The sequence below is a fragment of the Phasianus colchicus genome, chromosome 18 (genome assembly GCF_987193195.1).
Source record: "Phasianus colchicus chromosome 18, bPhaCol1.hap1.1, whole genome shotgun sequence".
Lineage (NCBI taxonomy): Eukaryota > Metazoa > Chordata > Aves > Galliformes > Phasianidae > Phasianus > Phasianus colchicus.
In genome coordinates, this window is record NC_143453.1 from 2,329,283 (window position 1) to 2,349,824 (window position 20,542).

Consider the following 20,542-nt stretch of genomic DNA (forward strand, 5'->3'; position numbering starts at 1 on the left):
CATTCACGCACGTCTGCCTGTGTGAAAGTCTTAAAAGATGGGCTCTTAAACTGACAAAACAAAACACTGCCAGGGTGAGTTCTGCTGAGCCCCTTTCAAGCAGTACAATGTGTTGATAAATAGAGCTGGTTTAATGGACACAGGCTGCCTGCTACAGCACTATCTCTTCAGCCAGTTATTTTTGTAATATATGGAGGAGTGATGGAATACATACATACCTTCTAAAAAATGCAGTATAGCAGAGCACTCTGTCTCTTCAAGCATCCTTTTGTTGGTTCAGAATCTTCTCTCTGTCCAAGGGCTGCATTACTGAAACTTTCAACTCTGGTGATGCCACATGTATCCCTTGAGAGAATCCTTGTGGGAAGGTGCTTTGAGGAGGGTAAACTTAGGATGAGCTTAGAGCTGATCAGCTGGCACGAAGTATCAAAGCATGTTGGTGCAAGGGAATAATCTTTTGGGTTGCTGAGCAGTCTCGTGACATCACTGAGTTTTGGAGAACAAAATGCACTGAAAAATTCTTATGAGGAGCCCTTGCAAGGGGAGATGTTAATAAGAGGAATAGCTGCTTGTGTTTCCATATTTCTATTTCAGCTCTCCTTCACGTGGCTGAGCTGGTTCTTCCTCTATTCAGAGGTGTCAAGATTTTCTGCTGGCCCTCTTCAGTTCTCTACAGCATTCAGGGGAGAAGTTTCCTGTCTGTTTGGGAGGCTGTGGATCTGTCTCTGCCCTATGCAAGGTGCTCTGCAGAGGCTGCCCACTGCTGGGCATTGCAGCCAGGAGATGGGCATTATGCTTGTAGGTTCTATGTGGCACTCTTCTTTTTCTGGCCAGGAGCAGTTGTCTCCTTGGTTGCTTTTGACTCTAGTTCCCTTCTTGGCTAAGAGCCATGGGGACAGCTCTCAGCCTTGTTTGTCTGACACTGCTGACCTCCTCTGAGCTAAAGCTTTTGGTAAGACTTTTATAGCTGTGTTATTATTAAGTGCAGAGCTCGCTGATAATTTTGTCCTTCTCTATTTTTTCCTTTTCAGTTTACAATTAAGCCATTGGACAAAAAGATCGATGTGTTCAAATTCAATTCATCAAAGCTGCGTGTGAATAAGCTGGTAAGTCTACAGGCACAGGCAGTGAAAATTACTCTAGCAGTAGTTTCTGCAGGCAGTACAAGACAGTGCTCTTTTGGGGCTTTTCCTTCAAGCAGTCATAGGCTTGGACTGGATGGACTGTAGACGTGACTTGGTACCACAGTTGTTATTCTGTCATAGCCTCTAGAAGAGAAAAGGGAAGATGAAGCCATGCTCGTTCACAGAACCTCTTCCCCTCTCCTCTGTTTTTGTGCTCCCTTTCTGAGCTCTCAGGTTGCATCTGACCTGCATGGCAGAAGTACATTGTAAGTAAAACTTTCTCCTAACCCTTTTTTTTGTTCCAGATTCCTTTTCTTCTCTTGCTCTTCTCTGTTCCACCCCACGGCTTTAGGCCTCCCACTTTTGAGAAGCACCATTGTCAGTGTTGCAGCCCTGGCTTTTTCAAGGCTGAACCCTGCTCAGGATGCTCTGCTTGCACAGAAACAGCAAGAACTGTGTTTAGCTGTCTGTGTTGGAGATCAGCTTTAGCTAGTATTCTGGATTAGGTGTCCAGTTGGCTTTGGGGCTTTGATCCAAGTGCTGAAGTACCTGTGCACTGTTGTTAAGTTGCACAATGGATCTTCAGAAGGCAGAAAGGGAGGGGGACTTTGTTATCCTGGCTGTAGGCTGTCCTGCATGCCTGCTGTACTTGTGTACATAGGGAAGTGGGGCTTTCTCACAAAGGCCTCATTCACTTTTCTCATCAGGTTCATAGTGCTGATTGCAGAAGATTCGCTCATAATCTGTGAAATGAAATACAGGCATGTGAATCCATTCTTTTCTAAAAGAATCAGAGCTTAGAAACTCTTTCATTGCTGAAAAATAACTGGGCTTTCTGTCCACTGTGTACCACCCCCTTTACTTTGCTGTCTCTCCCTAGTATGACCACTTCCCTTGTCCTTCTCCTTAAGTATCAGAAGAAATAACATAGATGCTCAAAGCTATCTGAAGGTGTATAAGGTCACTTTTGATAAGCCCTCTGTGTGTAGCCTTGCCCAAGGTGGAAAATGTTATTCCTTCTTTTTTTTCCATCTCAGTGCTTTTAAGCTTCATGTTGGGAGAAAGTGGAAGTTAATCTTGAACCTAAAGAAAGGGGGGTAGTGAGAGCAGGGGAGCTGGCTGAAGCTGTAGAAGGCTGTTTTACTATTTGGCCTAATGCCTCCTCAGGGTTGGTATAATACTTGCCAGATCTGTGCTATGTTGGCTGCACAGAAAATTGGTTTCTGCAAAGAGCTGATGGCTCCCTGCCCTTCACGTTGGGGTACGAGAGCTCATAGAGCTTGGGTTTGGTGGAGGAAAGTGCTTACAAGCACCAAACCTAGTTCTGTGTGTCAGGAGTAAAAACCATGTTGTCGTCATCACGCATACAGCCTTTTCTCTCCTCTCTTCACCTTTGACTGGAATAGATTCTTCAGCTGTGTATTGGAAACCACGATCTTTTCATGAGGAGGAGAAAGGCCGATTCATTGGAGGTGCAGCAGATGAAAGCACAGGCCAGGGAGGAGAAAGCCAGGAAGCAGGTGAGAGACATCTCCAGTAAACAGGCGGTGAGCCAGAATTGGGAATGCAGATGAGCTTGGGGAGGAACAGTCTCCAGATTGACATCAAGCACATGGAGCAGCTTTGAGGGAAGGTCCGACTGAACGTCTCTTTATAGCAGCCTGCTCCTGCAGTGCCATTCTCCACTTGGCTCTGTAGCTTGGTGACAGCCCAAGTCCAGCCCCCACACTCAGGAGCAGAACTGGGAGGATGAGAAGGATGAGCAAATCTGGGTGTCCCAGAAGTGTGGGTGCACCTTTCCCTGCCTCACTTTTTTCCTGAGCTCTGCAGCTAAAAAGATGTAGCGTGTTGGGGTGGCTGGTTGTAATTAAAGCAGGGGCTGTGAGGGGGAGCTGTGCTTTGTTGGGGTTCTTAGTCTCATTTTCTAATTACATGGTGATGGAATGCACGCTGACATTTCGGGGGGTGCAGCCTGCATGCTAATTCAGTGCTGGCCTCCTTTATCTGCTGCAGGTCAGCCCAGGCGGCAAAAAACGGCTCTTTGGAGGCAGCAGTGTGTAGCCAATGAGTATATATCAGCAAATTGGATTGTATGAATCATTGTTTTCTGCTCGTAGACCTTTTCTACTCACTGAAACCCACACAGCTAATCTGAATACTGCTGCTTAGAATATAAATATGTCCCTTTCGTACCAAAGCCACTAGATAGCAGCAGAAGAAACCGAAGCACTTAGTTGCACCAGGAGAGTCTTACTGTCAAGGGACTTCAAATTTGATGCACTTCGTTTGGTTTTGAACGTGTTTGCAGAGCGTTGGACTCAGTGCTGGAGCCAGGATTGGCCTGGGTCAGTGTGAATTGTCTTGCAGGCACCACCTGACACAGCTCTCCTTCCTGCAGCTTCTGAATTGGAAGGAGAAGACAGGACATGAGTCACACTGCAAGGGCAAGTGGGCCAGCTCCTAGGGGAATGGGGCTTTTTGCTTCCTGCAGAGATTCCTCTGGTTGGAAAGGAGTTGCCATTAGTGGTGCAGAAGGTCCTTCAGGAAGGAGCAGCATGGTGTCCAAGTGCTGGTGTCTTCAGGGGCAGATCTTGCAATTTTGTGAGTTTTTTTGAAGTGTTTGAGTAACACAAGCTGGAGGTGAGATCTTGTGTTGGGCTGCTAGAAGAGGTGATGGAGCGATGCATAGATGCTGAGAGCAGGCAAGAGCCTGTTGCTTCCCAGGAGCTCCCAAATTCAGAGCACTTGTGCTTTACAGAAGGGTTCAGGCTTCTGCTTGGGTGGCTGCTCTCCCAAGCAAGCCACTGTGCTGTCTTGTACATTGTCCTCCCTTCAGGTTCTACAGTTGTTAACTGATTCCAAACAATCCCTTTACATCAGGACTTCTTGTTAATGGAAGGCCTGAGTGGGATGCAGACCATAATGATAATTGATGAAGAGAAGCTTTAATAGAAAGAAGCCGAGCCATTAGAGCCATGAGTATCCCACTTTCAGAACACTGTTGGTGTCTAAGGAGCTGAGAAATGTGTCTTGTCACACTTATTTCCGTTATTAAACCTGGCAGGTGGCCTATGCAGTGCTGAGCCCTGGGTGTAGCATGGATATTTATAATATACCAATCTCCCTGGTGCTGGAGTGGTTTAGCTTGGTTGTTAATTAGCTCAATGGCAACCTTTCTGTGTTGGTTAGCAGAGAGATAGTGTATGGTGTACAAGAGGTGGGAAGAGGTGAGAGGATTCTGGGGGGTTGTCCCACATAGCTTGGTTTTTCCCCACCTGGGAAAGCATTGTTGTTTCTTGCAAATCTCTTATAGCTGGAGAGAGATGGTTTGTTGTGCCTAGGAACTGATTGATGTGGTGTGGCCTCCCCATCTGTAAGTGAAGTGTCTATTGTGCTGGGGTAGATTTGTGTTTGTGTCTGATTGAAAGTAACAGCCACATCCCTCAAATTCCTTCCTGACTTTGTGTCAGTATTTGATGTTCTGAAGCTGCCCTCAGACTGTCCTTAACCCCAGTCTGTCTGGCTGTTCAGCTTGCCATAGGTAACTTTAGGAAGAGCTCTGGGGTCCCTACTTGCTGGAGCCTGCCCTTGTGAGTCTGTGCAGCAGGATGCTGTCTGCAGATGTAACCATTTGCAGCAGTCTGTGGGGCAGCAGCCTGCCCAGAGAAGAGGGGATTGCCTCAGGAATGGTGCAGGAACAGGGAGAGAAGGAGTGGGATGCTCAGTATGGTGTGAACAGAGTACATTCACATCATCCCTATTTAGTGAAGTCCCCCCTCGTTGACGAGCAGAGACGGAGGCAGTGCAGTCTTGTGTTCAAGCCCTCAAGTAACAATTCTCTGTAGCCCTGAGAAAAGTATTTCTAATTTGTGTTATTTCTCCTTGCTTTCCCCTGTCTCTTTCTCAGATGGAACGACAGCGCCTGGCCCGAGAGAAGCAAATGAGAGAAGAGGCTGAAAGGACAAGGGATGAGCTGGAGAGAAGGCTGATGCAATTAAAAGAAGAAGCAACAATGGCCAACGAGGCCCTGGTAAGTCTCTGGGCAGCTGTTTCTTGAGGCACTGCAGCTGTTCCCTGACTCTTTCCACTGCTAAAGCATTTGTGCTAAAGTTGTGACAGTTCTATGGCTGTTCTCAAACTGCTGCTGGTGGATGGTGATCAGGAGGCTGGATGGAGCTTATTGCATCCAGACGGTCTGCTGAGGCAGGAGCACAAAGGAGAATTATTTGGGACAGAGCCTGGCTGCATCCAGGTTTTGGCTGCAGGAGGCTACAGGCTTTCATGGAAGAGAGGGAGGGGACTCAGTGAGCCATGGTGTCATGTGGAACACTCAGTTTGCGGCCCTGCTCCATCCTTGAGAGCACATTTGAGGAGACATTGTGTGCTTGCTGGCTTAACATGTGTTTATTCTCAGATGAGGTCTGAAGAGACAGCTGATTTGCTGGCTGAGAAGGCTCAGATCACGGAGGAGGAGGCCAAGCTCCTGGCTCAGAAAGCAGCAGAGGCTGAGCAAGAGATGCAGCGAATCAAAGCCACGGCCATCCGGACGGAGGAGGAGAAGCGACTGATGGAACAGAAGGTGCTAGAAGCAGAGATGTTGGCACTGAAAATGGCGGAGGAGTCAGAGAGGAGGTCAGAGGGTACAACCTTGCAGCTGTCTATGCTTTGCTTTCCAGCCCCCTTCTGACTTAGCAAAACTGTGGCTCACCTCGAGATAGTCCAGAGTTTGCAGTGAGTCGTTGGCCTCCCCTGCATGCACAACAGCAACTGACCCCCAGACTCAGCTGGTTTCTCTGTTTTGCTGTTTGCCACAGCTAGGCTTTCCCTGCATAGGAAATGGTACAGGTAGAATGGTGGTTCTACCTCTTGTTCTAATCTCTGGAGTAGAGCTGACATTCTTTCTCTGAAGCCTTCTTTGGAAGGGTGATTCTGTGGTGAAAAGAACAGGGACATCACCTAGAGGGCCCTGGTGCTCTGCCTTTCACACCCTGACAGCAACAGCTGAAGGCACCTCAACTTTTGGGTGATTTCTGCACACACCCACTGCATTCTCAGGAGTGTTTCACAATGTTAATAACAGCTGGTTTTGTTTTCTTTTTTTCTTCTTATTTTGCTTTATTCTATTTGTCCCTTTTTTTTTCTTCTCTCCTGTTTAGTTCTCCTTATCAGTTGTAAAGTTTGCGTTTCAGATTAGCTCTGAGGTCTCCTGAACTCTTCAAGTTTTTGTCTCTTGATAGAACTGATATTGCTGTCCTATTGATACCAGAACTCAGCTCTCACAACACATTTGATAGTGAGCAAGAAAAAAATCATTCTTGTTTCCTTCAAACTGATTACTTCTTTCCATGTGAGCTTTCTTGGTTTCGGCCTGAGTGGACAAATGCTGCCCTTGTCTATCTCTTTTTGCCTTGATCTTTAACTTGTGAAATCTTCACTCAAATTTCTATTCAGCAGAGAAAGCTTCCTTACCACCTTTGGCTTCCACCCAGTGGGGGTTCCTTGGGAGCTCTTAATGCTCAAGTCTGGATACTTGTTTTAGAAAAGTTGGGCCCTGCAGGTGGTGTGATCTTGGGTGCTTCTTCCTTTTTGAATGTAGTAAATAATTGTTAGTAGAGGCTTGCCAGTCAAAAAACTGCCTTTCCTGCTGTAAGCCTGAGCTTACATGTTGAAGGTGTTTTTTCCTCTTCTGGCATTCTCATGTGCTGCTCCAGCCCTTGGCTTTGCTTACTGCTGCTCACGCAGAGCTCATGCCAGAGCTGTCCTTCTATGGCATGGATTTTTGTGCTAATTAGTGTCCCACATGTCAGAGGTGCCAGTGTTTCCCTTACCCAAATGATTTCTTAGTTTAGGCCTTTTTAAGGGACAGCTGTCTACCTGTTTTACACCTATGCTATAATCCTGTTTATCAGCCTCCAGGCTTGGATTTAACATTGCTATTTGCTGTTCTTCCTTGGTAGGGCAAAGGAGGCTGATCAGCTAAAGCAAGACCTTCAGGAGGCTCGAGAGTCTGAGCGGAGAGCAAAGCAGAAGCTTTTGGAAATCACTAGCAAGTCATCCTACACGGTAAGAATGATCTGTATTGTCAGTGCTGGTTTCCAGACAGTAACTGTGGCATCCTCTGTAGCCTGGAGCAGTCTTGTGTCTCCATCCAATCAGTAGAGGGGTATGAACCATCTCACTGTATTGCGTAGCAGCTGTTCTGTAATACTTAGGAACACTTGCCCTTTTCATCTAAGTAACTTGTCCACCAGAACACTTTGCTCTTCTTTTTTTTTTCCCCCTATCTATCCTGCTTTATTCTACAAAGAAAGGCCAGGGAGCTGCTGGTGGAATGAAAGGCAGCAAACTGTGAACTAATCTAAAAAATGTGTTAGAGCCGTGCTTTGCATGTGGAGAGGACCAGCTCAATAAGAGCTTTTAAAATAGGGTTAAATACAGAACTGAGGATGGTCTGATACTTATTAGGAAGGATAAACATTGTTCCAAATCTGTGAATTCATTCTTTGGCATAAACTGGTTGCTGTGCATCTATGTGGTAAAAAACGCACTTCATTGAAGGGGGAGTATTCTGTAATTGCCCATTAAGAGGATTTCACACCTTCCTCTGAAGCATCTGGTCCTGATTGCTGCCAGAGACTGAAACACCAGACTAAAAGACCAGTGCTCCCGTTCTGTCTGGCAGTTTCTTTCCTCAGCTTCCCTAATTGTGCTGCAGGACCTGCAGAAGCCATCGGGTGCTCCTTCCCTGCAGCTTGCACCTGCCACGACTGCCTCTTCTTTTGTCCAGAGAGGTGGAGGGGGAAGAACTTGACATCTTCAGGAATAAACTCAACAGACATATGTGGGAGTTACTGACCTGTCTAGTACTGAATTTTATTCATATGTGTGAGCTCCTTCCCCCTCTCCCCTCAAAACTTTTGAGAGGCAGATTGAAGAGGGCTAGTGATGAAGAAGCTTTTCATCCCGATTCTCTGAAGATCCCTGCAAAAACATTCAGAAGCATTTAAGAAACAGCAGCGATGGAAAATAGTCGGGTGTTTTTAGCCTCAGGGCCTTCAGTCAAGTGCTGTAAGGCTTGATGCTTTATAAACCTTATCTTTGGAGAGCTCCTTATGTTGCTGCAGGTTTCTGGGATCCACCAGTTCTTGAATTCTGAGTTTAATTTACTCACAGGGTGAAGCATACTTGTTGAAAACGTACTGAATGGCCACATCAGCCCAGCACTGATGTCTGGGCAGAGCACTCCCATCCAGGTTCCCTCACGTGGCCGTGCTCATCCTTAGTCGAATGAGCAGAACCACAGCTAGTGAGCTCTTGTGCATAAATCCCTGTGCTGCCCACACCAGCGATCAGCAGCGTGGCTGTATTCCTGCCTGTAGAGTTAAAGCCTAATTACAGGAGGTAGTGCAGGACTGCATGGAGCTCAGCTCCACCCCTCCAGCTGCATCTGTCCTGGAGGCAATCTGTGCAGAGCTGCTGCCTCCAGACACACAGTGCTGTATCCTCTCCTTTCCTCAAAGAGCAGTGGTTTGCCTTTTTCTCTCCCCATTTAGATGACAGAGTCCCCTCTCACAGCTATTGCCCCCTCCAAACCGTGGGAGCAGCACTGCAGCACACAGACATGTCTGTTGCTTTTCTAAAGCCAGCTGGCTGCCTTGTGACTGTTAGACCCATATCCACGTGACAGTACCTTGCTGAGCCCTTGTGTGTGAAGCACCCAATCTCCATCCCTCGTTACACCTGTCTCACGTCTCTCCTTCTTTGTAGCATCTCTCCTCACTCTGCCACGTGAGTGCTTTGGGACGGATGAGCAAGATGTGCTGAAGTGCTGCTCCTGCACAGGATTTGGCTGAAGGGACCGTGCTGGGCAAGCGCAGTAGGAGGGAGGGAATAAGCCCAGAGTGGCCTGAGGGATGAAGGGTTTTGAAAGCTGCTGCTGGGAGGCTGGGGTCCCTCAGGTGAATGGCAGCTCTGCCAAACGGTACCAGATTCCAGCTCTTCTCTTCCTTAATGAGGGTGTAGTGCTGAGCTTGTTATTTTCCTTTCTCCCAGAGTTTGTGCTGTAGTCCCCTGGCATGGAGAGCAAGCCAGAACTTCCCTCCTGGGAAACAAGCAAAAGAGGAAGGGAGGAGAGGATGGATGTGGTACAGAAATGACAAGAAGCAGTTAAAATTTTTCTTTGGTAATTTTCCAGTCCCTTGTACTGGCTTCTTAAAGCTTGTTCAGGTGTCTTTTTAGACCTTGAAGCCAAAACTGCTTTTGTGATGGTGGTGGTGGATGATGCATGAGAAAGAAAAAGCAAACCTGAGTCTCAGGCCGGCAGGGCTGGGAGAACAATTCATTCTTTACTGACTTGGCAGCACCTCCTGCCTCCTTCATTGCCATTCAGGTTCCACTCACAGCAAGACTAAAGGCAGTCATCTCTTCTGTGATTCTTTGGAGTATGAAGTGCCTGTCCTGGGCCTGCCCAAGTCTTCAAGTAGCAAAGTGAAGGCAGTGGCAGCAGCAGGAGGAGCTCTCCCTGTGGGGAAAGCCTTATGACATGGCTTGCTCTGTGCTTCCCTCATATCGTCCATCTCATTTGCTCTGTTCCCCAGAGGGATGACTGCTGTCAGCGTGGTGCTTGCCTCTATTAACTGCAGGAAATTGCTTTAATGTAATAACAGGGTTATGCATTTTGTTCCAGGTGAGGAAATGCATAAGGCAGAAGCTCTGTGTCCCCTTTGTCATCCAATGCCCCAGTGACATCTCATGTCCTCTCGATTAAAAATACCTGTGACTCGTGCAAGACTTGCCCAATATGATCACAACTGGCAGGGAAGTGCTTTGCTCCAGATGCTGAGCACATGCCTTTGAAAGCACTCAGCATGTTCTTTCTTTGTTCCTTCCTTACGCTTCCTCGCTGCTGCTGCTCTCTTACTTCTCCATCAGTTTTCTGTTGCTTCATGAAAGAGCTGTGCTGAGGAGAAGGGAGGAAGTAGCAGTAGTAACCCTGAGAAATGGGCATCAGGACTTGATGACTGCAGCAACTGAATGCAATTTGTGCTCAACTCTTATTGCTGTTGTTTGGGGTTGTAGCATTTTTTTATTGTTTAAACAGAACGAGCGTGTGCTATAAATGTTAAAGGTTGTTTTAAGGCCAGCAGGATAGTTTGGATGGCCCTGGTTCCCCTGCACATCTGTAAAGCCTCACATGGGAGCAGCTTTGTAAACCTGTGTGCCTTGTAGCGAAGGGTCTTGAATGTCAATGTGATGCAAGTATTTAAATCAGGCAGATGTCTTCACTGGTCTGTCCCCTCTCCTTAGAGAGAGGAATTCAGGTACTCAGCTATCCCGTATGGCACGTGCTGCAGAATTAATGTTATCATGTTCTGTGTTAGCAGAACCTGAAACTGGGAGTAAGGAACGATGTTTTCCTCGCAGCATTAAGTGTGACTTATCTGCAGCATTCCAGGCCAGGCAGTGCAATTGTGGTCACCTTCTTGTTTGTGTTTGTACAAGATGTTTGCATTTCTGCATGGAGCAGGTGAAATTGTCCCTCTCAGGTTTGTCCAGGAGTGGAGATGAGCCTCAGCTCTTTGTGAATTCCAGGCTGGTGGAGACTGAAGAGGGAGGTTATTGCATGGCATAAATCTGTCACCAGCTATAACACTGGTGGTTCTTGCTGAAGTGGAGCTGGCTGCAAACAGTCCTAAATAGATGAAACAAGGGAAAGAAATTACCAGCTACAGCTTGAGCTCCTGGGGGCAGGTACCCTCTGCCCTACTGCTGCCAGACCAGCCTGTCTCTGCAGTGCCATCTCCTGCCATCCCACAACAGCAACCTGATTCAGGCAGGTTTGTTATAGGAATTCCTTGAAGAGGGACGGACCCCTAGCAGGGAGCTGGATGACTTTTGGGTACTGGGCTGTTTTCCTTTAGTCTAAACCAAGGGCCAGCATGCTGGCAGCAGCTGTGACTCAGATCCATGTGTGCAGTCTGCTGTCTGAAGCTGCTCTACCACCCTTGATGTGCGCTGCTGCTTGCAACCTCATCTAACAGACTGCAAGAGTGGAGTGATGATTTGAGTCAGGATGCTCATCCTGTACTGATAACAAGCTCATTTATTACAGGTGTGACAGATTTTTTTAGCTGAGAGATGGCCGCCATTCCTAAATGCTTGGAACTATTAGTTACTGCAAAGATCAAAATAAAAGTTATGAGTGCATCTTCATGGACCTTTCTGAAATGACACCCTTAGTTAACCTTTGGAATTACCGTGGTGTTTGACCATGCTTTGAGGAGTGCTGGAGCACAGGACTCTGGTCACACAGGGTCTCATGTTGCCCCTGCTCATAGCCTGTGCTTTTAAAACTAAATCTAAGGTTAAACAGCTGTTGGAATCTCCCAGCAGGCAGCTTCAGTGATGCAGTGACAAAACCTGCGTGGGCAGTCAAGACTTTATTAAAGCACTTAATTTACTACACTTACTGAAGTGGTACCTTGTACTGTGTGCTTAGGCTTTGCTCAGGTTTTACCTCTACGTTACAAAATAGTTGTTGTAGGAGCATCTGTGTGGCCAAAGTGATTAATTTGTCCTCTCTCTCTTCAGCAGTCCATGAACTCCAGCACGACAGCACTGCCAACCGACCTGCCGAGCTTCAACCTCATCAGTGAGAGCCTGTCCTTTGACTTCAAGGATACAGACATGAAGAGGCTGTCCATGGAGATCGAGAAAGAGAAGTAGGTGGCGTGCTGCCAGCCAGAGCTGGGTTTGGCTGTGGCTGTGCCCTGTTTGCAGGAAGGAGAGCATGACTTTTACGTTCAGATGAGCCCTGGTGTGAGGTGGAGGGGGGAGAAAGCTTGTGGGGCTTCATTTACCAGGTCATTGCTAACAGGTCAGAGCATGATGAAGCTGCTGGATGGCCATTCCTCTGGATGAGGACCTGGTGTCACAGCTTTATCTCTGCTACTTGGTGAAAGGCAAATTTAAGCATGCTGAGCAATGCAAGCAGACAGTTCCCATCTGTATGGTGAACCTAGCTCTTTTGTAGGCTTTTCATTATGTTGGTAGGAGTTAACAGCAGTCTGACTGCTGGCATGGTGGACTATTGCAGGCTTGTGTGTTTGCTGTATGTTCAGAGCATGTCAGGATGGCTGGAATGAGGGCTGCAGTCCTGCGTAAGGGCTTTAACCCCTTTTTCTTTGAATCTGTGGCATGTTTATATATAAAAAGTATGCGCAAGCAAGTTTGGATGTGATTATGAGCTTTGATCTCGTGTTTTCCTGAGGGTTTAAATGCAGCCTTCGAAATTACAAATTTAGCAGAAATCAAAGCAGATCAGATTTTAATCTCAGTAGTAATAATATGCTTTGTTCATTGACTGGATAGCAGATCAAAGCTGGAAGGGCTCTGCCATAATGCTGCAGTTGTAACTTCCTGGGGCTGCAGTGAGGCACCCCGGATCCCGCTGGGTGCTTGATTCTGCCTCTGCTCCGTACCCTCTTCTGCTTGTTAAATTACAGACCACTACTCCAGAGGCAGAGGTTAAGAATTTTTCCTCAAGCCAGAAGGAAAAAAGGGATGAAATCTGAAAATACCACAGTAATTCCTGGTTCTGTACCCTAACTAGGTCAGCCCACTCTTCTAAGCAGGAGGATCTTGGCTCTGCTAAATGATAAAAGCAATAACAGGCTGTCGCTGACTTCTCTGGACGTGCTCTCATTCCTCGGGTGCTGAGCTAAACCTTGCTACAAATTTTGGCACTCTGAAAGGGTTCTTGTTAGTCTGCTGGTACTTTGACCCCAGTCGCAGTATTTAATCACAAGTACAAGCTGCCATGGTGTGACTCGTCTCTAGCAGATGCTCCTTTGTAGAAGGCATTTAAGGCTGAGTTCTGAGAGTGGCTAGTTTTTTTGTTGTTGGTATTTTTTCCTTTCTATCTTTGGGAGACCTTTCTCCTTCTCAGGGATGCTACCTGTTATTTTGGGTGCAGTGCTTGCTGTCATACCTCTTAAATTAAATCCCTCTGAAACATGAGAGTTTGGTACATCAGGGTTCTTCCTTGAAAATGGCCCACAAGAATTTGTGCCCTTGGAAGTCTGTGAGCTGGGGAGAGGTTGCAGAGGAGTAGAGCAATGCTGCTTGAAACAGTATTCAGGACTGAAATTGCATCATGTTTATCTGTCACTCAAAAATGGGGAGACTTACAAAATCATCTAGCTGCCCTAGCTTGGCTTTGTTGTTTTTTTTCCTTATAGCAACATGACTTAGAGCTCCTAGGTCAGGTGTCTGGGTTCTCTTTTTGACAACAAATAGCTGAAAGTAGTAAATTGATGATGTCAGTTCTATACACTTTAAATGATGAAGATAAATGTTTTTGTTTGTTTTCTTTTTATTACGACTCTGTTATTGGCTGCCACAAAATAACCATGTGTACCAGGTCACTACTAACCCAGCACTGTTTGTGTGTGCTAGGGTAGAGTATATGGAGAAAAGCAAGCACCTGCAGGAGCAGCTGAATGAGCTGAAGACTGAAATCGAGGCGCTGAAGCTGAAGGAGAGAGAGACAGCTCTGGATATATTGCACAACGAGAATGCCAGCCGAGGCAACAGCAAGCACAACACTATTAAAAAGGTATCAGAGGGCTCCAGTTTGTATCTTGCCTGACAAAATCCTTTTAAAACAACAACAAAATAGCCCTTCCTATATTTTGCACAAGTTGTTATAATAAAATTGTTTGATCTAGGCTTTCTTCCCTGGCTGCTTAGCTTTGAACTAGGGCGCAGGGAGTTTCAGCTTCTGGTGGCCATGGTTTGATGTTTACTGCAACCAAGCCTTGTCCCTTCAGTGCTCTGTGAAGGGATGCAAAGATCTCGAGCTTTGCCTGTCTGGCTGAACCTTAACAAAGCTATAGCAGGATGCTGTTTGAAGGGTTCTGCTACCCTAGTAACCTCAGGAAAAGGAAAAGCCCTACTTGCTTATGCAGCTATTCCCCAAGGGCAATACGAAGAAGCGGTTTTGAGCTCGGCTGGGGAATAATAAGGGGAGAAATACTCCTGATTTGTGAGCTCTCAGCAGAAAAAGCCAAAAGCCTCACCCTCACTTTTAGTCTGTTCTCAAGTAACCTGTAGTGCAGCTTCAAATACTAACAGCAAAATCTTCTGCTAGTAAGGTTTGTGTGGGTGTCTGCTCCCTGTGCGCTGGACCCTGGAACCACTTGCCTGTAGAAATGCTTTGGAGATTAATACTGAGCTGGGATGCTTGGGTCTGCTAGTGCAGGAGTCACACGTGAAAGGTCACAGCAAAAGACATTCTTTATTTTTACACCTGGTCCTTTGTCTTTAGCTTAGTAACTCTGCTGTTCTCCCAGCTGGGTTCATTCTAATGAGAGGCAGGGCATGCATCCATAACCAGTGCAGAGGGATGTAGTGGTCAGCTCCAAACACCTGCAAAGGCTTTCCCCAGGCTTTTTGCTAGCAGGTGTGCTTTTGGAAGGTTGTATCTGTATGGTACACTTCACAAGCATGCAGGTTGTGGCAACAGTTACGGGTTTTAAAAACAAATCTTTCAAACCCTAAAAGGGTTTGAAAATATCAGTTCATGGTGATTTTCGTGGCTGGAAACTTATGGTCACTAAATCAGGTCAGGAAAATGAATCTAGTGGATCTTGTTTGCAAATTTCCCAGTGTTAGCTCTACACTATTTGGGTTTCTGTCTTTCCAGAAGGAAGAACATAAGAATATTCACAGACCCTTTTTATCGTTGTAGAATCTGAAAAGCTTTCTGCTCCCATTAAGCTTTGTTACAGTATGTCTCCATACTCAGAGCCCTCAGCGTAAACAGAAGATGCTAATTTTTTTTTTCTGACTGTAGCTTTTTGAGATGTGTTCATAGAAAGCTGCTGGTCCCATTTGTCTCACTTAAAGAAGGTGCCTAGGCAGGCACTTAGAGATGATCCCTTGACAGATTCCTGTAATTGGGGCTGCGGTCAGCTGCCTCCTGAAGCTGCAGCCCTCTCCCCTGCCTCTTGGAGGGTTCCTGGGCTGCCTGGCTCGTGCATCTCAGCCAGAGAAGCAAAGGTTTTTAAATAACAGTCTATTAGTGAAACACATCAATGAAATTACAGGCTGCTTTTGTTCGTGCCTTTGGGAGGTCAGGAGGGCTTTTGTCTTCACAGTTGTGATGGAAAGGAAAATTCAGGACACGGGAGGTGGACAAGAGGATAGTAGTTGAGAAATGCATCAGTAATACCAGCCCTCTGCCCGACCTGGGAAGCTGCTGGGCACTTCAGCACTCTGGGCAAGCTGTACAGATTGCACAAATGACCTGCCATTGCTCCTATCACAGAGGATTTTTTTTGTGTGTGTGTGTGTGTTCATTTTATTTTGCTGGTTTAGCCTCAAGCCCAGGGCAGAAGACCTATCTGCATTTGAGACTTCAAAGTAGGTTATTCCAAGGTACTCTGCGTGTGGTGATGGGGTCACTGGCTGCAACACTAACCTGTGCATGAGCTTGCCTGTGATGTCCACTACTCTCGCCAGCTCCCATTGCTGCCATCTCACAGCATTCCTTGCAGTGTGACACCAGTGTCCCCAGCACCTGCCCTTCCCTGTGTGGGAAGCCCTGCCCGGCTCTCGCTCTGTCGGTAGCATTTGCAGCTTCTCCACATTCATTTTCACACCTGATTCCCCACGCTGGGAAGCGTCTTTCTTGGCAGAAGTTGAGTTGGCAACATCAGCGGGGGAGTGCAGGCATAGATTCTTAAATAATTAAACAAGCCTGGTTTTGCTCTGCTGCTTGTGGCTGGGAATCTATCGGAGGTACAGGGTGGCCTTTGAAGATTTCTTTAATGAAGTAAAACGGGATCTGCCCCCTTGTTTGCTGCAGAAAGAAATTCATGAGCTTAAAAAACCAAAACAAACAAAGCCCAGAACAAACTCCATCGCTTCCTTCTCACTGTTGCTGCCAAAGCTGTTATATCAGACTGAACGTTTGCACTTCTGTCTTGGAGTGGGGCAGCACGTGGATGTGTGGCCTGTGCCTGTATGTCTGGAGAGCATCAGGGCAGTGAAAAGCTGGCAGCGGGGGACAGTCAGTGTCTGCAGGTATGGCTTGGGAAGTGTGCAGCAAGGGGACAGCACATGATACTGGCTAGTGTGGCACCTTGGGGCAGCTCTTCTTAGTCCTGGGCTCTCCTCTGCTGACAGCTTTCCCCAGTCCTGAGAAATAACAGCCATTAGGAGTAGAAAAGGTTTCCTGTGCTTTTCCTAGGGAACAGGGTTATTCCCTGCAGGCTGTGCTCGTGGACACCAGCCCTTTTTAAATGACTCAAATAGCGCTTCTAGCATTGCCTCTGGGGAGATAGTTTTGAGATTTTAGTGTTCACTGAGTAATTGTCTCCTCCAGCTCTCCCGTGCTGCCTCCTGCTAGAGGCCAGCAGAGTTATCCCTGTGTGGCATAGGAGCAGGGAGACAGGCGTGGTGTGACACATCAGCCTGATGGAGCTGCTAGTGAATTGCTGTTGTGAGCCAGCTGAATCCCAAGGGTGACCCTGCCACGCTGCCATGTGCCTCGTCCCCTGCCTCTGTTACACACTGCTCCTTTCTGCTCTGTCAGTGCTGCGTGTCTCCTTCACAGAGCTGGCAGTGCTCTGAGGAACACCCTTGCGCAGCAGGCTGAGCCAGGAGCTCGTGTGCCCGGAGGGAAGATGTGTTTGGGGAAGCTGCTCTGCTCTTTCCATGACTGGTCTTGCGTGTGCCCACAGCCTAGCAAGTTTTGAGTTGTAGCACTAAAGGAGGAAGCAATGCAGGTACTACATGATGGCAAACTCGGTTGGAAAAAACCCTTGTTAAAAGTTTGTTTGAGGGTTAGCAGAGCCCTGCCTGCAGCCTGGCTGGGGAGCAGTTTCCCAGCACATCTGGAGCTCCATAGCAAATGCAGGAACACACTTCAGATGCAGCCTTCTCCCCAGCACGTGACCAGAAGTGATCAGCACAGGTTGGTGCCATTTGGGGACTGCAGGGCAGTGCTGTGTGTCAGTCACTGTTGCTCCAGAGCCATGCTGGTGTTCCCACGCCAGGCTGCTCTCATTGCCCAGCATCTCCTTAGAGAAAAAAGCCCACACTAGGGAGATGTCAGCGGTCCCCATGGGGCTGCTTGTTGCCTGTTGATACCCGCTGTTCCTTACCCATTGCTTTGAGGAGCTCTGAGACACCTTGAATGTGGTGAAATCCACTTGTGGCCGTGACACAGGGAGGGAAACCAGCAGTCTAAGAAAAAGTCAACCAGCAACTGAGCGGGATGCAGTGTGGGGAGGAGCCCCATGCTGAAACCAGGCACACAGCGAGCACTGCATTGTGACCTCCGGGTTTTGTTGCCTGCCTTTGAAGATGCCTGCGAAGTTCTTCATGTTTAATTACGTGGTTAACATGCTAATCCTATTTTACGAGCTCTGTGGGCACAGCACAAGCACCTCATCTGGAAACTGATTTCTCTGTAGTGCCGTGGGCTGGTGCTGCTGGCTCCAGCTGGCTTGGCTTCAGGAGGGTTTGCTGCTTAGACTGCAGTAGAATATTAAAAAAAAAAAAAAAAAGGCAGTTCCTCTCATCCTCCAGTGTAGGAAACCTCCCAGGACAGGCTGCTGCTCTAAAACATGAGCACAATCGGGTCTTTCATTCCGGTTGCTTTTCTTCTTGTGCTGTCATGCTTATTTACTGTGATTTAAGCCCTTTGAAGTATCCGGGCAAGGAGCAAATCTCTGTGCCCATTCCCAGCCAAACTGCTGTGTCCTTGAGCACTGCTCTGCTCCTTTGAACGCTGCCCACCAGGCTGCCTTTAGGCTTTTCTACAGTGTTTCTCCAGGGCTGGAGCTGGCTCCCTTCACCCAGCGCTGCTCTTACCCACGGAAATCAGTGCAGACAGCTGTGTTGGGGTGGGCCAATGCTGATAGTGCTGCTGCCAGCTGCTTCTCTCACTGATCTGTTTGCAGTGCAGCATCACCCTGAAATCTGGTGAATGCTGCTTGATTTTCTGCTGTAGGGGCACTTGGGATGGGAAGCACAGCAGGAGTGTGGATAGGCTGCTTGGGGTCTGATGTCACCATGAGCCCTGTGTTGCACTGAGCCATGAGCAGCAGTTTTCCCATGGACGCAGCATGGTTTCTTTCAGGCATGGGCACCTGCAGGGTTGCCTGGGCTTGTTCTCATCCTCTCACCTTCAGGGTGCCCCCTGCCCTGTCCTCTGCTGCGTGCTGAGGACACTGGGCTGCTAGCTGTGGGCACAACCATGTGTCACGGGTACAAAGGTGGTGGCACATAGGAATGTGCTGGGCAATGCAGAAAGCAGCTGTGCTCCAGCAGCCAGCTGGGAAGTGGGGGACTGTGGCCATTCCAGGGGAAAAAAGTGGTGATGTGCCTCAAGAGCCTCACCTTGCAGCAAAAACAATGCTGCTCTGGGATGGGACAGATGGGTCTGAGCTGCATGGGGCTGTGTGCATCCATTGCTGTGGGCACTGCAGATGCCTGGATGCTGCTGGGCTGCAGAATGGGGGTGTTGCCATCTGCATCCTTTTTCCCACCATGAAAGGAAAGTTTGCATGCTGCAGAAAGAGGCATGCACCCAGCAAGTGGCTGTAGAAGGAGCAGCACCAGTGCCATGTCACCCTGGGAGCTACAGGGGTGGAGCGTGGAGCAGAGCCTGGATGTGGTACCTGGTGAGCAAAGCAGCTCCAGGCACAAATCCCCTTTCTAATCCAAGAGAGGCATCCTGCACCCCTGCTTTGTGGGCCCATATCCCTGCTGGGTTCATTTTATTTCTGCCCCAAAACAGACAAGGTGTTTGCTTCTGCGCCTCGGAGCCGGGAAGTGAAACTCCCCAGCAGCTAAAATGGGACAGAGCAGCCTAATTTCCTTGTTTACAAGGAGCAAAAGGAAAGCAGAAAGCGTCAGGCCTATCAGCTATTTTTGTGGCAGCCTTTGAAAAGTGTTTCCTTCAACTGGAGTGTCATCTCCTCTCTTTTAAGCGCTCTCATCAAAGCGATGGAGGCTGGGGGAAAGTTGTGCTCCAGGCCCCGTGCTTGGGAGGGAATAAATGGTGGTGTGGGAGTAGGAGGGAACAGGAGATGGGGGGGGGGAGAATGGAGAAGGTTTGGGTTTTAAAAAGGAAATGTGTGAATGGAAAGGTCCGACCTGCTGCTGGAGGGATGGAGAGGACACGGAGGGGAGCGGGGGCGGCAGTAAAGAGGATTTACAGCCTGCAGCACTCGCCTTGGGTTTAGCAGAGACTGAGCATCTCCTTCTGAGCAGCAGCAGAACGTGCCCAGGGGTGGCACAGGGGGAAAGGGGCTGGGATGTGGCCCCAAGCTGTGTTGCAGTGGCCATGTGGGGGTGCTCCTGCAGCCCTCGTGGCTTCTCCGTGTGCCGGCAGCAGCGCTGCGCTTATTGGGTTAGCTGCTGGAAAGTGGGTTTGCCGAGGAGGGACTTATTGGTGGGTTTTTTTGTTACTGTTGTTGTTTATTTTCTTAAATCAAATAAGTCTAGCAGCTCTGGGTAAAGGCAGAGCTCTGAGCAGCCCCAGCATGGGCCTGTGGGGAGTGGGACCGTTCCCTTCTCTCTATTCTGATTCATTGGAGCTCTGGCTGCTTAATTGCGCTCCCTCTCCCTCTCTAAATTTTCTTTGCTGGTTCTGGCAGTGCAGTGAGGATCCCACCCCCCTCCCTCCTGCAGGAAGGAGATTATCATAATACTGCTTGTAAATCAATTTTTTTTTTTTCCCCCTTCTCTGCGCTGACGAAAATGTAACTGGCTGTTAATCACTCGGCCTCAGCCACGTGCTGTGTGTGCATTTATTCCCCCTTGTTGGGCAAACGGAGCTGCTGCTGGAGGGGAGCCCTGTGAGGCTGTGGGGAGAGGGAGGTTGTGGGGGGTTGAGTCTTTCTTAGGAGCCTGGGGAAAGCATCCCTTTTGGAAAGCGTTCCCTTTTGGAGCACTGAGCATGTAGCTGGGTAAGGTGAGGAGGACGCAGCCCCTGCCGTGGGTTGGAGCAGCTGTGTGACCCTCTGTGTGCCACTTGAGTTTTACACTGCATTCCCTGGGATGTGACCCAGCCAGGCTCTGGGGAAGAGGACTGCCTCTCACCGGAGCACTTTCTGCTGCAAGAGCTCAAACCCAGCCCAGGCTGCAGCTCCAAAGAGACGGGACGATGCAACAGAGCCGAGCCAGCCCTGCTCCAGCATTAAGCCCCTGCAGAAACTCCCTCTGCAATAGAGCTTTTCCGAATGGGATTCAGAATTAAGAGCTGTGAAGGAATTAGTGAGGAGAGGACGTGGGGCGGGCAGGGAAAGGGAAGCACTTGGCAGTGCTGTGCAGGGCTGGAGGCTCAGCCCGGGATCCCTGCAACGGCAGAACGCGCTCCCGGCAGACGGCTCACCGCTCAGCCT

At 48.4% G+C, this 20,542-nt stretch overlaps 1 protein-coding gene across 7 annotated transcripts in view; it reads left to right on the plus strand.

The window, feature by feature from the left end:
• The window catches only part of NF2 (NF2, moesin-ezrin-radixin like (MERLIN) tumor suppressor), a 41,471-nt gene that overhangs the window by 18,977 nt on the left and 1,952 nt on the right, over positions 1 to 20,542 (plus strand). For 2 of the 7 annotated variants that reach the window (XM_031592130.2, XM_031592126.2), the window contains exons 9-15: positions 1,032 to 1,106; positions 2,531 to 2,644; positions 5,032 to 5,154; positions 5,539 to 5,756; positions 7,082 to 7,187; positions 11,715 to 11,845; positions 13,581 to 13,740. In XM_031592130.2, the coding sequence (XP_031447990.1) occupies positions 1,032 to 1,106; positions 2,531 to 2,644; positions 5,032 to 5,154; positions 5,539 to 5,756; positions 7,082 to 7,187; positions 11,715 to 11,845; positions 13,581 to 13,740 (927 nt within the window). Of the gene's footprint in view, positions 1 to 1,031; positions 1,107 to 2,530; positions 2,645 to 5,031; positions 5,155 to 5,538; positions 5,757 to 7,081; positions 7,188 to 11,714; positions 11,846 to 13,580; positions 13,741 to 15,503; positions 15,564 to 20,542 lie in introns of all 7 variants that reach the window. The other 5 variants (XM_031592129.2, XM_090152742.1, XM_031592128.2 and 2 more) reach the window with 5 other exon arrangements.